General features: G+C 39.6%; 1 protein-coding gene across 11 annotated transcripts in view; it reads left to right on the plus strand.

The window, feature by feature from the left end:
- The window catches only part of slo (calcium-activated potassium channel slo), a 743,408-nt gene that overhangs the window by 700,764 nt on the left and 25,653 nt on the right, over positions 1-16,991 (plus strand). For 6 of the 11 annotated variants that reach the window (XM_080286164.1, XM_080286168.1, XM_080286170.1 and 3 more), the window contains 2 exons: positions 7,634-7,805; positions 9,800-10,024. In XM_080286164.1, coding sequence (XP_080142290.1) covers positions 7,634-7,805; positions 9,800-10,024 — 397 coding nt within the window. Of the gene's footprint in view, positions 1-2,686; positions 2,744-7,633; positions 7,806-9,799; positions 10,025-16,991 lie in introns of all 11 variants that reach the window. The other 5 variants (XM_080286162.1, XM_080286163.1, XM_080286166.1 and 2 more) reach the window with 1 other exon arrangement.

Consider the following 16,991-nt stretch of genomic DNA (forward strand, 5'->3'; position numbering starts at 1 on the left):
TTAGTAAATGGAAAAACAGAATGGGTCACAAGGGTTTTAGAGTAACTGAGGAGAAAACAAAAGTAATGATATCTTGGGGTGGTGGCAATACTGTCAAAGCAGAGGGAGTGTGGAGATGTGCAATTTGCCACAAGGGTGTGGGAAGTAACTCGGTCTTGTGCAGCATATGTGATAAGTGGGTGCATAAGAGATGTAGTAGTATTTGAGGTAGACTTCTAGGTAATGCTGATTTCATGTGTGCAGTGTGTCAGGGAGAGTATGCAGAGATTGTCAGGTGTGAAAGGATTGATCTTGCTGATGAGTCTCTTGAGTATGTGGAAGAGTTTTGTTATTTGGGGGACATGTACTGGAGGTGGGGCTGGAGCTAGCTCTGTGTCTAGGGTAAGGAGTGGTTGGTGGAAGTTCAGGGAGCTGTTGCCTCTCCCGACATTGAGAGGGCTCTCCCTCCATGCGAAGGAATCTTTGTATGTAGCAGGTGTTAGGAGTGTAATGCTGTATGGTAGTGAAACCTAGGCAGTAAAGTAAGAGGATATTCGGGGGCTCAGACATACAGAAATGACAATAATTAGATGGATGTGTAGTGAGTCCTTGAATGCAAGACCTGGAGGGACTAGGATTATGATTGAAGAGTTGAGAGGAAGGATGGGACTGGAGTGTACTGGTGTTGTGATGAGGAGGGGTATATTTTGATGGTTTGGGCATGAGGAGAGGATATAGGATGACAGTTGGGTGTGAAAAAAGAGAAGTGTGAACTTCAGGGGTAAGGTTGTAAGAGGCAAACTGAAAGAGACCTAGGACATGGTCATAGACTGTGACCTTAGGGATAAAGGACTGAACAGGGAGGCTGCCAGAGATCAAGTATTGTGGAGAGCCACCATTAGGTGACTAACACCAGTCAGTGCCAGCGTGTTGTAGCCTTCATAAAAGATACGAACTATTTCATCTCTTTCTTCCTCTCTGCATTTTGGTTTACAGGCATTAGGAGAAGCTGTGCAGTGAATGCAAGCTAAAGATGGAAGGTCCTTAGTGAAAGATCACTTACTGAGTGGAAATCGTGAATTATAGGCCAGATCCAAGTGTTCATTATCTTACAGCAGTTGCAGCATTCAAATTTTGTTTCATGATAAACTAAAGTTGTGTGTAGGAAAGATTCTTCAGTACACATACTGATCAGTGCTGTTTCTTATCCTTGAACGCTTTGTGCCAGGGCCAACATTCGATCTCCCCAGTACGGTATACATTTGCTAATATGCAGAGGTGGCCTGAACTGTTGCACGAGCAGTCTTTGCACATTCCTCATGGACACTACATATAAGAGCAACCTGGTTTGTTTGAACCCAGGAGCCATGGCATTTGACTTACAGTACTGTACAGTATTTACCTTTTAATCTGATCTGATTTAGTCATATGTTAAACCTGTGTACAGTACTGTACTGAATACATTATGTAGCTGGTTGTAAGCTGCATTGGTTATCCATAAAGTGCAGACTATGATGTATAAAATTGTTAATTAACTTTAACATAGAGGTTTGCTTTTTCTGGTAATCAAAAAGCGTTGTTGGTTGAGAATATTGTATTATATTCATGAAACTAAGATGTTGTTCAGTAGAAGGGTATACATCATCATGACAGTCATTTAGCCACTGTCAAACGTTATAGTAATTTTTAAAAATGTAGGTAATATGTACTGTAATATTTTTTCACATACAAATAATGGGTAATTCACATGTAAGGTGTTCATGTTCTTGTACAGGATAGCACCATTTTTATTTATTTACTTATTTATTTATATATTTATTTGTGGTAACTAATCTTTCTCACCTCATGTTTCATGATGTCTGGAATATTGTAGTCACGGTAAATATGCATTGCACACAGGGAGTTTGAATCACTTGTTAGCTGTGAACATACTGTACACATCTGCTTGCACGTGCACAGAAGTATGCATACATTTAAGTTGCCAGTCACGAGAAACATTGCACTTACCTGTACTCACAGTTAATGTAGAACAATGCACCCTTTCAAGGATGTACAGGCTTGGATGATAAATAGACATGGCCTCATACAGCAGAATAATATAATCTAAGACATATATATATATATATATATATATACGTATACCTGTATATATATATATATATATATATATATATATATATATATATATATATATATATATATATATATATATATATGTATATATATATATATGTATATATATATATATATATATATATATATATATATTGTACTTTACCTTCCACACATTTCAAAACCATGCACATAAATTTTTTTTTCTTTCATGTTTGTTTTCTAAAAGCACACACTCCCACTCTCATATATACGAGTATATACATATATCTGTACCTGTATATCCGTCTGTCTGTCTATCTATCTGTATCTATCTATCTATCTATCTATCTATCTATCTATCTATCTATCTATATATATATATATATATATATATATATATATATTCCAGGTAATATAAACATGCAAACATGCATAAACATACATGGATCTTCATTCTGCCATTTAAACCAAAAGATAAGTCATCACCTTAGAAGTTTTCCCTTCACTCTTTCCTCACATGCACACATAAATGCACTCATTCCTTCACATACTGTATACACGAATGCACATGCTGGCTCCCTACGCGCTCACGCTGTCTTTTTGTTACTTCCAGGGTGACAGAGGACAACACGTACAGCTATCACCTCAGCTACGAAGTCAAGAAACTCATGTGCGCACCCTCACGTTTCTCTCTGTGTGCGCGTAGGAATTGAGAGAGTTTAGCACAGAATCGGTGCTCCCATAAGTAAAGATACAATTTGAAATATCACTTTAAATCAGATATTTTTACACACTGTTGTCACTTCAGCCCTGCTGGAAGCTTATCTGTAGAACAGCATTTAGAAGTTAATAATTCACCAAATATCATATGGTATGCTGTATACTTGGGGTAAAAGTATGTTTGCTGTTCAGCATCAGAGACGTATCACCTTGCTAATTAGATGAAAATGGGAGCATCAGCCTGTGTTGTGCCTTACCTCAATATTCTGATGTATCACTTTAGTCAAAGCACATTGTTTATTATTTATTAATTAATTATTAATTTAATTTTACATTAAGCACCACTCAGCCAGGTTCTGTAATGGTTGTTATACATCCACTGTGTGGTGGACCTCATTTCTTCCTTTTCTTCTCTTCCATCACAGCATCACAGTCCTATCATGGTGTACTAGAAGCGTGCAGTCATATTCATTCAAAATGCAACTTATATTAAACTAATGTTCAGAGTACCTTTCGTTGTGATAGTGCATAAGATGCATTTTTCACACATAATTGTTGCACCTGATACTCTTAGATCTTAGCAGTACAGGACCTATGGGGCACAGCAGTATTTTCTAATGTGTACTGTGCCTTTTCCTACTCCAACCCTCTGTTTTGCTTGGCAATGCATGCACTGTACCACCCTGCATGAAAGTACAGTTCACAAGTTGTCAGTTAAGAAAAATGAAAAAAGATACAGCTGCCTCAGCTCAAGTGGCCTCTCCTTTGCTGAATAAAATGATGAGGTACAAGTGTAATTACTGTTGAATAAATAAGACATACTGGAGCATAATAGTGAATTGAAAATGTTTGTAAGCCCATCATCTCAATGGTTTTCCCTGAAGCAGTAGTACTTACCAAAAGAGAATGAAATATAAGTCATCATCAGGGTAAAGGAATTAAATTAAAAGAGCATGCTTATGTTGACACTTTTCTTGGTGGTTTACTGTAAGATGCAGATATTTTATTAGCATTATCATCTCACTCATACTATTCATACATATTAACTTGCTTACAGTGAGTTAGTTTCCAGGAATTGTTGCTTGTGGCATTTGCCTGAGTATGGTGTCCCTTTGATATAAACTGTGCAAATGTATGGGATCTCAAAAATATGGCTTTTAAAAGTTACCCTATTTAATCATTAAACTGATAAATAATATAATGCTAAGCTGTTATTGCATACATTAGTTTAGTACTGTATTGGAACACATATTAAATATATAGTGTTGTATGGGTAACCTGCTATGGCACTGTTTTTGTGATTAAACTGATGTTCTGATAGCAATATTAGGTCTGCAGTAGAGAATTTAACTTTCAAGCTTTGACACATTGTATAGGTTGCATGTCATTCTTTTGCTTTGCAAAAATCATAACTCAAGTAGAGAGTCATTTTAGATAGTATCTCAACTGGATGAGAATTATTTAAGACAGCATCAGATTCACTGTACAGTATTCTGAAAATCAGATACCTTTACTGTTAGTTACTCACATCTATATTCAACAGTTGGTCAGAATCATTCCCAAATTAGAGGAGAGATTTATGCCTCATTTACTGTAATTCCTTACTTAATGCATGGTAACTTAACATTATTTTCACAGTGAAGTAGCTCATTAATTTTATTATACTTCAATTAACACTTTTTTTTTTGTCACTGAGCAATCATTATGTGTAACCATGACATGAAGTACACACACAACTCACACATATGTCTGTTATAATGAGCTTAATCTCATTGTTGCAAACTGCTTGTGTACTTTTAGTAGTGCCACAATATTATACACACAAATATAGTTACAGCTCACTGCAGTATTAGGTATTTTTTATATTGTGTATTCTCATAGATATGATTTAAGATTTAAGAAAAAATCTTTCACTCACCACAGTAGTTTTTAAAAGCAAATTTAGAGTAAGTAGGAAATTACTCTACTTTTCATTCTTGTTACTAAGGTCACTAAAGTTTTGAAATTGGTTAAGGGTATGCAAGAAAATTAAAAGTCCTTAACTTTGTGCTGTATATCTTACTAAAATGGCTTACCATACCCTACATAAACTTTTCTCAGTATCTGTACCTTTGTTTAGTTGCTCATCATCCTGTTAGTGCATTATATCTCATGATACAGTATTTTGCCTCAATCCCTTTCTTTCAATAATTGTGCTGTATTGCATAAGTACATCACAATATTTAGTGTCACATAAATAATTGCCACCAGATTATATTTTCATCTTACTAATGAATTAACAAGTACGCATTATGCACCTAGTTGGGTCACTTTGATATCTAGAAGGAAATATGCAATTCATAAGCCATTTTATTTAATGTAGGCAGGGAGAGCATGAGGATTGCCACATTGGGTATTTGTTTAAGTAAGGAGACAGCTTTCATTCCATTGTGCCAAGAAAATACCCCTAATAGTTTCAACGAGTACCTGGAAATGTGTATATATGGAATTAGAGAGGCATCCTTTAAGGTGGCTATCTCTGCATTTTGGCCAGTAATTGAGATGACCTCCCTTACAATATATCTGCACTGACAGTGCACAGTGATTTATGGTTTGTCACAGCCTCATTTCAGATGCATCTTTGACTCTCCGTGAAGGAATTTTACATTCTTGGCGTAGAAGAGGAACTGCTATGTATTATTTACTTTATAAATAATACAGTATACATATAAACAATATTGATGAACAATGACACCATCAAGCAGTTTCCATTTTCAACATGAGATTTATTCTCAAGGTGTTATTTCATAATCTTTCAAGAGTTAGAGAAAATGGGGGATGTGTTCCCGATTTGTGGAGGGCTATTGTCAGCAACACCCAGTAAAACTGGCCATTAATTCTAGTCATATTCTTACTATATTTAACATTTCAGTCTAGCTGGTGTGAATCTGTGCTTGCCTATAGTATTTTCATTGTAGTGGAAGAGAATGGACAAGAGTAAATATTACTGTCTTTCAGTTCTGAAGTTTGCATGAGTTATCAGTCCAGCACTTAGCATGGATGAATAAAGAATGGTTTGTGTACTGTAGTATAGTCAGGGTTGGTTTATTACTAGATCATTAAGATTTAGCAAGAATTTTATCCGTATTCAAATATAAAGTTATGTAAGTCCTCTGTTAATAGATTTGTTAAAATACTAAGCAGTTTATACATATAAATATATGTGTGTGTGTGTGTTTGTGTCTGTGTGTGTGTGTGTGTGTGTGTGTGTGTGTATTTACCTAGTTGTGATATACAGGAAATGAGCTACGCTCGTGGGGTCCCATCTCTGTTTCTCAATTAGTCAAATTTTGCTTTGAACTCGTTTAAGTTTTTAGACTGGACAGTCTCTTTGATATATGTGTGTGTGCTCTAGTACAGCTTCATACTAACTAATTACTTCCAATGTTAAGCTACACCACTAGCAGGGTTGGAGCCATACTTCCCAGAAAAATCCTAGCTCCTGTGAATAACATGTAACTTCCAATGGATATCAGACCTAATGTTGTTGAGGGTATTACATTGCATACAAGCACACTGCATTAATAGTAAAATTGAGTGTTTTGCTTACATGCAGGATGTGGATACAGTAAATGTATTCTGTTAAACAGCAGAATTTCGGTTCAAGCCACTGCTTTCAACCCAGGTTATCAGTATACTTCTAAACCTCCCCAGACCAGAGACTTTATACAGCTTCTGTCCTCTCCAGATCTGAAACTGCAGTCTGATGACTCCAAGACCTTTAAAAAAAAAAAAAACTCAAGTATTATTTTACCCAAACTTTAAATTTTACCTAATAAAATGTGTCATACCTGAAATCTGTAAATGCTGCATTGAGACATCCCCAACCTTTTGTCATACTTCAACCTTAAAGTAGCCCAAACATAGGACTGTAGTTAAGTATGATGGCCATATGGCAAGGTCTCAGACTGAGACCTCAAATATAGTTATATCCTGAAACTTTATGCTTCCCCAAACCCAAGACTTACTCAAATGCAGTAACACTCAAAGTCTGGTATTTCTTGAGTCTAAAGCATCTGTACATCTTTGATTTCCCCAACTTAAGAATTTTGGAAGCCAAAGAATATGCATTGTCTGAATACCTGTATTCTCCTGATCTAAAGCTTTCTAAAATGTCAAGATTACCACAAACCTCAAGACTCCTCCTAAGCCCAAGAGTCCCATGCATATGAAGATTTTTCCCATACCCAAGATATGCCCAAATCCATAATCCCTCACACCCAAGACTTCCACAAAACCATTGTTTCCTCATCCTCATGACTTCTCCATGTTTTAGACTATCACAGACTCAAGACTACTGCTTACCCTTGTCTGTCTCATACCTCAAACTCCCACAAGACTGACTTTATCACAATCTCAAGACTCTCACAGATTCTGTATTTTACAGACCGAAGACTGAAATCCTCAAATTCAAGACTTCCACAAACTGAGACTTTCACAAACCTCAGTCTTCCCAGACTTGAAACTTGTATAGTCCTGAAACTCTTACAAGAGCCAAGACTGCCCTGGACCCTGAAAATCCATATCAGAAGCTTGCCCAGCACCAAGGGCCTCAAAACCCAGATGCTAAATTCTGTAAACCTTATTAGGCCTACCCATACCTTAGACATCCCGCTTTCTAACTCCACTGCCACCCTTCACACACACGCACACTATTACTGTGATTCCTACAAAATCGTGATCTTTAATTTAAAGTTTAAGACTCATTAAATCTCCCGATTTTTCCAAAGATACAAGTCTGTCAGTACCACCCCCTTACTGATTTCTCTTCTCTCCTTCCCTCTACTTTGACCTCCCATAGGCCAACCAGTCGAAGTAGTGGTGGTGGAAATGGAGGTGGGAACAATGGTTTAACGGTAGGAATAGCTGATGATCAGGCCAAAGACTTCGACTTTGAGAAGACGGAGATGAAATATGACTCAACAGGAATGTTCCATTGGTGCCCAGCAAGATCACTAGAAGACTGCATATTGGTGAGATGGATACACTGTTGCTTTTTAAGTTGAACATTGTAAAAATAGGTTTTAGCTTGTTGAGTAGCTCAAAGAGCAGTACAGGTGTTATATTATGGATATGCCAGTTGTAAGTTTTGAGGATGTTGTAGTTGCCTTAGAGGACCAAACCATTTTTACTACATGGTAGTTTGCATAGCTACAGTTTTCAGATGCTACTCTCAAACAGTAGATAAAAAGGAGGGGAGGAGTTTTGTAACTAAGACATATTTTATCCTCGTATGCAGATAGTGGAGGCACCTGAAAGTAGTTGACTTATAACTTAGTCTCCATCCAGCACTTTGAGACTGGGAGAAATACCTTGTATCTCTGTTCAGTCAGTAGCTGAGCAAATGGATGGACCAGAGCTTGGATGCTAATAAAATGGTACACAAAGTTTCCCCTCTGAGGTTTCATAAAGTGAGCAGTTTCAGACAAGGTCCCACTGGAGAAGCCCCTTTGATTGGCCACTGAGCCACTGGATTGGGAATGTCTATCTATCTATTGCCAGATGTCTCAATCCCGTTCTGGGTGGCCACAAACAAATCGCCTCCACATTGCCCTGTCCCCCGCCATTTCACTGCCCCGCTCCCAGCTCGCACCCCCCTCTCTCGTATACCTCTCCACCCCAACCTTCCATCTCATCCTCGGCCTCCCCCTTCCTCTTCCCCCCTCCACCACTCACATACACTGTCTTCATCAGTCTTTCACCCTCCATCCTCTCCACATGGCCATGAATAATTCATTTTTCCCAGTCTGATGCTATTCTTGAACCATGAATGGTACTGTGGAGAGTATTAGCAGGTCAGAAGACTTCATCAGTGGGCAGCTCAATTTTGCTGCCTCAGTTAGTATACAAGCCTGCATTGCCAGTGTCAGTGTGGGGATCCTTTCTTTGGCTCAAGTTTAACGTGTGTGCTTGCTAAGCATGTGGGTCGGTGTTCAGACCCAGCCAGGTCAGTGATTAATTTAGTAAGTTCCATACGAGGCAATGTGGGGATCCTCTTTTTGACTTATTGGAAATGTGCATACATATAGAGCATACGGCTTTTACTATCTCCATACCTTAGAAAAATGAATTATCTCCATACCTGAGAAAAATGAATTTTGAGATCGCTGTATACATTATTTTGTAGCATGACGAAGGAAGCACACAAGTCAAAGAGTACTTGTATTTATGTTCAGAGATATTTTGTTTAATATTTTTTTCCGATGAATAGTAACCACAGAAGCTTCAGATTCTTTCACAAGTACAGTAGAGTTACCACATCTTTCTTCTGAACTTGTAGCAAATTAAGTTGGTCACCTAACATGCTTCCCAGTACTTTGTGTGTGGTGGCGGCTAAGGACACCTTAAACTACTCTTTATATGCTTCATCAGTTGATCATAGTAGTGAAAAGTAAATTTCTTGCCATACTGAATCTTCATTTCATTGTCTTGAAATTTATTTTGTTGTCTTAAAGACAGAGATTATTCCATGAAACTGTAGAGCTTGTTTTATCCCTGCATCTGATCGATTGTTGCCAACCAGAAATATGTGGACTGATGACTGCTTTCTGAAAGTTGACCATGTCCAGTGGAATATTTAAAAATATTAAAAGTAGGGCAAGATGATCAGGGACTGCTGATGTTTTTCCTGTCTTGTTTACCTAATCTGATCAAATTATATGAAAATAGATACAAGCACTATAAAGGTACAGTAACATGCAGGTAGCCAGTAGCATCAGTTCAGTGTCTGAGATTGTATTTATGCAGTAAATTGCTTGTATTTTGACAGGCCTTAACTACCTTTGCTTTAGCTACCCTTATGTACTGTTCAGTATACGTTTATCTCCTCCTAAAATTTCAGGTAGGCAGCAGTGAATGTGCTTATTGGTCACATAATATTATGCACTTATCTGAGACTCATCTTGTCAATGGTAGTTCAGTAACTGTCATCAATTTTCCTTCATCCAAATATTTTTTTTTTGCTCAGGATCGCAACCAAGCGGCAATGACTGTCCTTAATGGTCATGTTGTCGTTTGCCTCTTTGCTGATCCTGACTCTCCTCTGATTGGGCTTCGCAACCTTGTCATGCCTCTTCGAGCCTCCAACTTCCACTACCATGAACTGAAACATGTGGTCATAGTAGGTTCAGTGGATTACATCAGGCGGGAGTGGAAGATGCTGCAGAACCTTCCTAAGATCTCTGTCCTAAATGTGAGTCTGATACTTGAATGTCTGTGCATAATACACCTGGATTATTGCTTACGCAGGTTCAGCAACTATGGCTTTGTAATTGCACAGTCTACCAGTTTATACTGAGCACTCATGTAGCATGAAAATATGTGTCCATTACATGGTTGTATACATTCCCATCTTTTGGAGTAAAGTGCATAATCTACACTCTCTCTCTCTCTCTCTCTCTATAGTATAGATATATACAATATATGTATATACTGTACACTATATACATATATATATATACACTCAACCCTCGGCTATAACTCCGTATTGGTCCCGTTATGGCTGCGCTATAGCCAAAACCGTGATAGCCGAATTGAAGAACTTATAGTAATAATTCTAATTGGTGCCATGACCTCAATATTTACCCCTAAGATACCTTTTTAGTACCACATATTAATATAAAATAGTCTAAAAATGAGCATGTTTTATGATGTGATCACGATTCTTATACATACCCCTCACAGTTGATTCATTGATGTTATGTTTCTTCCCCACACTTTGCTTGGTCTCACCATTCTCTATAAGTTTCACATTTCCAGTTTATCTGCATAACTTAGGTTCTTCCACTTTATTTCTCTGCCAGGTGCCACAGCATTATGTTGGGTGATGGTAGGGGGATGGGGATGGGGTATGTTGGCCATGGTCATATCATAAAAAAGGTTATTGTTCTCACTATCACTGTTCACGGTCTGAGGGCACGCACTGGAATGGTTTGGCGGGCAGGAGACTCAGTCGGGCAGCCAATCAGCGCTCAGCTGGCACTGACGTCACACAACCAATCATGGAGTGAAGCTTCTGTTGGCTGGGCGAAGCACTGGAGCCTGGCCTTTTTGAAATTTTCGAACACTTGCGGTGCGCAATAGCAGGCATTTAGTGCATGATAAAGGTATTTGGGTAGTTTTTTATATAGGCGTGATAGCAAGATACACTATAGCGGAACCCGTGATAGCCGAGGGTTGAGTGTAGTCAAGTTGCCTATGGCACGGACTTCATTGCCATGGTTTCCTATGACACGTCAAGGTGCCAGACCCCCCAAAAACGAACAATGCGTATAAACTACGTATGGTGCGGGCGCGGCAAGGTTTGAAACTTGCGGGCAAATTACCCTGGCGGGGCACTCTCCTGTTTGTAAATGAAGAAGATGGCGACCACTTCATCTCCATACTACAGGTGCTCCAACTGTGGACTTTTTTCTCCCTTATGAGGAGGTTAAACTTCATCAAATTCCTTGTGTTAAGTAATGAAACATTAAAGATTCTTTGGGTATTGTGACTAGTTTCTAGGTTTGTTTGTAAAACCACTATGAACGGGTTAGTGATGAAGCACCTATCTCTGAGCTAAGACGAAGTATAATGCCTCCCATCATCATCATCACATATATATATCTATCTATCAATTGCCAGATGCCTCAATCCCGTTCAAGGTGGCCACAAACAAATCGCCTCCATGTCACTCTGTCCCCCGCCATTTCACTGCCCCGCTCCCAACTCACACCCCCCTCTCTCATATACCTCTCCACCCCATCCTTACATCTCATTCTCGGCCTCCCCCTCCCTCTTCCCCCCTCCACCGCACTCACATACACTCTCTTCGTCAGTCTTTCACCCTCCATCCTCTCCACATGGCCAAACCACCTCAGTGTATTCCTCCTAACGCTTCCTATCACATCCACATCACATATATGAGAGTGATTATTAATGTGTTAAATGTGAGTTTTGTTGACACTTGAGCATACAGACTTTATCAAATAAACTTCTTCAATCAGTGCTTGACCAGGCAGCCTTTGCCATCTTTAATGTTTTGGTTGGTCAGCTGATCTGTGTCTACTTGGCCAACCTTTTTTTTTGCTCAGTCAGCAGCACGTGGCATTGCCCAAGTAGACACAAGGCTGATCACCCTCCCGTTTTTTGTGCCTATTGTTACATGTAATACATGCATTGACTGCTTGATTGTGTGCATGTGTAAAATGGGGAATAATGGGGAAAAGTGGGGTGAAAAGGGGGACTTTGGGCGAACGTCCAGAACCAAATTCCATTTATCCCATAGGTTTAGTTATTTGTATGGCACAGTTTTCTGTGGCACGGGTGCAGTCCAGAACCAATTAGCCGCGCCTTAGGCCACTTGACTGTACAGTATGTATAAATATATATATATATATATATATATATATATAAATATATATATATATATATATATATAAAAGACACTCTAATCCCATAAGGGGTGGCCACAAACAAATCGCCTCCACATCGCCCTGTCCCCCGCCGTTTCATTGCCCCGCTCCCGGCTCACATCCCTATCTCTCATATATCTCTCCACTCCACCATTCCATCTCATCCTTGACGTCTGCCTCCCTCTGCCCCCCTCCACCTCACTCACATACACTCTCCTTGTCAGTCTCTTGCTCTCCATCCTCTCAACATGGCCAAACCACTTCATTGTGTTTCTCCTAATGCATCCCATCACATCCACGTCCACACCACAATGCTCCTTCACTTCCTCACTTGTCAGACTGTCTCTCCATGTGACTTCACATGCTCCTTTCAAATAGCTCATTTTCACTGCCCTCACTCTTGACTTGTGTCCCTCCAACAAAGTCCAAGCTTCACTTCTTTATGTTAGAGTTGGTATCACAACACTGGCACGCAGTAACTTTTGCACTTCCATTCTCACTTCACTGTTTCTTATCACTGTTTTCAGAGAACCAGCAACCTTTCTTCCTTGTTGTACCCTTTCGAACACTTCACCCTCTAAACTTCCATCCTCACTCATCACACTACCCAAGTACTTAAATGCACTCACATTTTCGATTTCCTCCTCATCCAACATCACTATACATTCAGTGATTTCATTTCTCTCAAAGACCATAACCTTACTCTTCCCTACATTTACCTTTAAATTCCGTTTCTTACACACTCTCTCAAACTCATTCTCCAAGCCTTGCAGCTTCCCTTCGTCTTCACATAACAACACAGTATCATCTGCAAACAACAGTAGAGGGAGTTTCCACACACTGCCCTCTCTCATTAGGGCCACTCTGACATCTGCTGCCCTACCTTGTATCTCTTTGATAACCCCATCCATATACAGATTGAACAACCATGGAGACATGACACATCCCTGTTTCAGTCCAACCTTCAAACAGAAAAACTCGTTCAATTCACTGTCCACACACACACTGCAGCCTTAGCACCCTCATACATACTTTTCACTGCATTCCACAATTTCCCATTTACTCACATATTCTTAATACTTTCCACAATCATTATGTATCCACCCTGTCATAAGCTTTCTCTAAATCCATAAAGGCCGTATACAACTTCTTTCCCTTCTCTAGAAACTTTTCCACTAAAGATCTAAGAATGAATATCTGATCTACACAACCTCTTCCTTTCCTAAAACTTCCCAGTTCTTCTCCAACTAATTCCACTGTTATGTCCCTAGCTCTGTCAATAAGTATTCTACCATATACTTTTCCTATTACACTAAGAAGACAAATACCCCTGTGATTACCACACACTTCTTTTTCCCTTTTTCCTTTGTACAGGGGAATAATTATACCTGATTTCCAATCCTCCGGGACTTTACCTTTCTTCCAGGCCAATTTGCACATCATCCATATCCATTCAGCTATACTATCTCTCCCCCATGCTTCAGCATTTCACCACACACTCCATCAATTCCTGGGGCTTTCCCAATTTCGACTTTCTTCATTGTTTCCACAACTTCCATCCTACTGATTTCTTCCTATCTTCCCACATCCCTCCTTCTCCCAGCCATTCCCCAGCCACTTATACTCGCATCGTCTTCATTCTCTGTTTTCAACAATTCCTTAAAGTGTTCTCTCCATCTGCTTACTTTTTTTACCTTCTCCACTAGTAATCTGCCATTTTTATCTTTCACTGCCCGACTACTGTAGCTTCTTTAACACCCTGTCTAACTCTCTTTACCTCTTTCCAGAACATTTTCTTACATTCCCTCCACTTTACACTCAAATTCCTTCCAAATTCCTCATCCACTCTCTTCTTACTCTCTCATACTAATCTTTTCACCTCTCTCTTCTTCTTTACATGTAACTCTCTCTTCTGTCTCTCAATGTCCTCCACACCCTTGTTTCTTATCCACCCACTATATGCTTTCTTCTTTTGTGCCAGAGCCTGCCTCACCTCTTCATTCCACCATGCTGTTCCTTGCATCCCCTTTCATCTTCTCTTCACCCTACACACCACCTCACATGCTGCACAGATTTCTTCTGTGAATATCTTGCATTCACCTTCCACGTTCCCCATCTGCTGCAGATCATATTTACCCAATTGCTCCTCCACTTCTGTCTTATATTCTGCCTTTTTTTCCCTCCTCATGTAACCTTTCGACCCTCCTTGTCAGAACTACTTCCTCCTGTCCTTCCCTTTTTCTATTCCTCCATTTCATTTCAACCTTGACTTTCACCACCACCAAGCGGTGGACAGAAAGTTCACTCCCCCAACCTCTATATGTTCTTGCATCCATTACACACCTTATTCTATCATCCACACATAGGTAATCAATCATTGCCTTCCTTTCATTCAGTTCACCACCCACCCTTCTCATCTCTCGCCATGTATACCTGTGGATCAGTTTTGTGTCTGAAGAGGGTATTGGCTATCACCAACCCCCTCCTGGCACAAATGCCCATTAGAGCACTGCCATTCACATCCACTTCTGCAGACACACCCCACTCACCTACTACTCCATCCACCTTCACATTCCCTACTTTTCCCATCATATCTCCAATCAAAAACACTCTCTCATTCCTTTCAAACTGAGAGAGAGAAAAGCATATACAGTACAGTATATATATATATATATATATATATATATATATATATATATATATATATAAGAAATAATTATTATAGAGAAAGTAAGTGAGATATCAGATGTCCTAGTGGGTGATGAACAGGGTGGCTTTAGGAGTGGTAGAGGATGTGTGGATCAAATATTTGCAGTGAGACAGACGGTGGAGAAGGCTTGTTAGAAGGACTATATAAGGTGTTTATAGCATTTATGAATCTGGAAAAAGTATACGACAAAGTAGACTGAGAAGGATTGTGGAAGGTTTTGCACATGTTTGGTGTAGATGGTAAGCTGCTAGGTGCTGTCAAGAGTTTTTATGATGGTAATGAGACATGTTAAAGGCAAATGGGCATCTAAGTGAATGGTTCACAGTCATTGTGGGTGTGCGATAAGGTTGTGTTATGTCCCCATGGTTGTTCAATATATATATGGATGGGGTGATGAGAGAAGTAAAACCATGAATAATGGAGAGGGCTGGTGTTGGTAATGAATGGTGATGGATGGAATATCTCAAATTTGTTGTATGCTAATGATGCAATGCTACTTGCAAATACCAAACAAGAGCTTGGTAGACTAGTGCAGAGTTTTGCTGATGTCTGTGTGATAGTCGTGCCTTGAGAGTAAATGTAGAAATGAGTAAAGTGATGGTAATTGAGAGAGAAGGTGACTCCCAGTGTGATGTAACAGTGAATGGAGAGAGACTGGAGTTGGTGAGAGAGTTCAAATACCTGGGTACAGTGGTAGAAAAGAGAGGAAAATGTGCCAAAGAAGTTGAAAGTAGAGTGACACAAGGAAGAAAAGTAGCTGGTGCAATGAAGGCCTTGATAAGAAACAGAGGCTTGAGTGTTGCAGCTGCACGCGGCCCACATGAAGGAGTGTTAGTTCCAACTTTAACATATGGATGTGAGACTATGGTGTGGCATGAAAAGTCAAGAGTAAGAGCAGTGGAGATGGGACTGCTGAGGAATGTATGTGGAGTACAGAGAGTGGACAAGATGTGAAATAATGTGATTCTTGAAAGATGTGGAGTGAGGAAGTCGGTGGACACCAGAATCGAAGAGAGTGTACTGAGATGTTATGGTCATGTGGAGAGAATGGATAACAATAGAGTGGTGAAAAAGGTATATCTGAGTGAATTCGAAGGAGGGAGGAGGCGAGGTAGGCCAAGGTGAAGGTGGAGAGATATGGTGGATGAATGTATGAGGAAGAGGGGTTTTGAAATTGGTGAGGCTAGGGAACTGTCAGGAGATCGAGCTGGCTGGATGAATGTTGTGAGGAGAAGTGCATGATCAGGGATTTTGGCACCCCTTTTTAACGTGGCAGCATCTGAATTGACTCTATCGGATATGATTATGTGAAGCTACAGAACGTGGTGAATGTTTTCTGGGTATCTGATAGAGCCAGGATTCTGGGGGCTTGAATGATGAGTGAATGGAAGCGTGGCCCATTAGATTGGGCAAATTTGGGCTGTCTGGACGTTGCTACTCCTCACCCTGCCCTAGGGTGGGGAAGGAGGTCCAGATGATGATGATATATATATATATATATATATATACAGTAAAATCTCAAATTTCGATGGACATATGTACCAAAAAAACGCATCTAAATTCAAAACATCGAAATTTAAACTGAATTTCTTATGGGAAAAATCAGTTTGGGTCCAGGGCCTCCCAACTTCACTACGTAAAATCATGAGTTTTTGCCCACACTCGCTGTAAACTTTATGAACTGTAAATGTGGTTAAGTAACTAGTTCTGCACTGTATTGCCATACTATACTGTAGTGCAGAATACAGCAAAATTTGTTACAGTTTGTCAGTATCCTGTCACAGTTTTTATTACAGTAGTTACAGCACGCTGTACAGTAAAGTACTAACCTTAGGTTATGGAATATTATCACTTGGCTGGCTGCTGTTGGTGGTGTGTGGCAGGGATGGACCACTTAGTTGAAGTAGCCTCCTCTGTGGAGGTATCCAACCCAAATTCCTCAAAATGAAAATCATCCTTGAGTATCTGGACATCTGCAGTGTCAACATCTTCCTCCTCACTCTCTTGGATGGTTATATCTTGCAACACCCTATTAATTGGCTTGAAGAAGGTGATGA

This window comes from Coenobita brevimanus, chromosome 110 (genome assembly GCF_032717465.1).
Source record: "Coenobita brevimanus isolate Jiangsu-jjx chromosome 110, ASM3271746v2, whole genome shotgun sequence".
Lineage (NCBI taxonomy): Eukaryota > Metazoa > Arthropoda > Malacostraca > Decapoda > Coenobitidae > Coenobita > Coenobita brevimanus.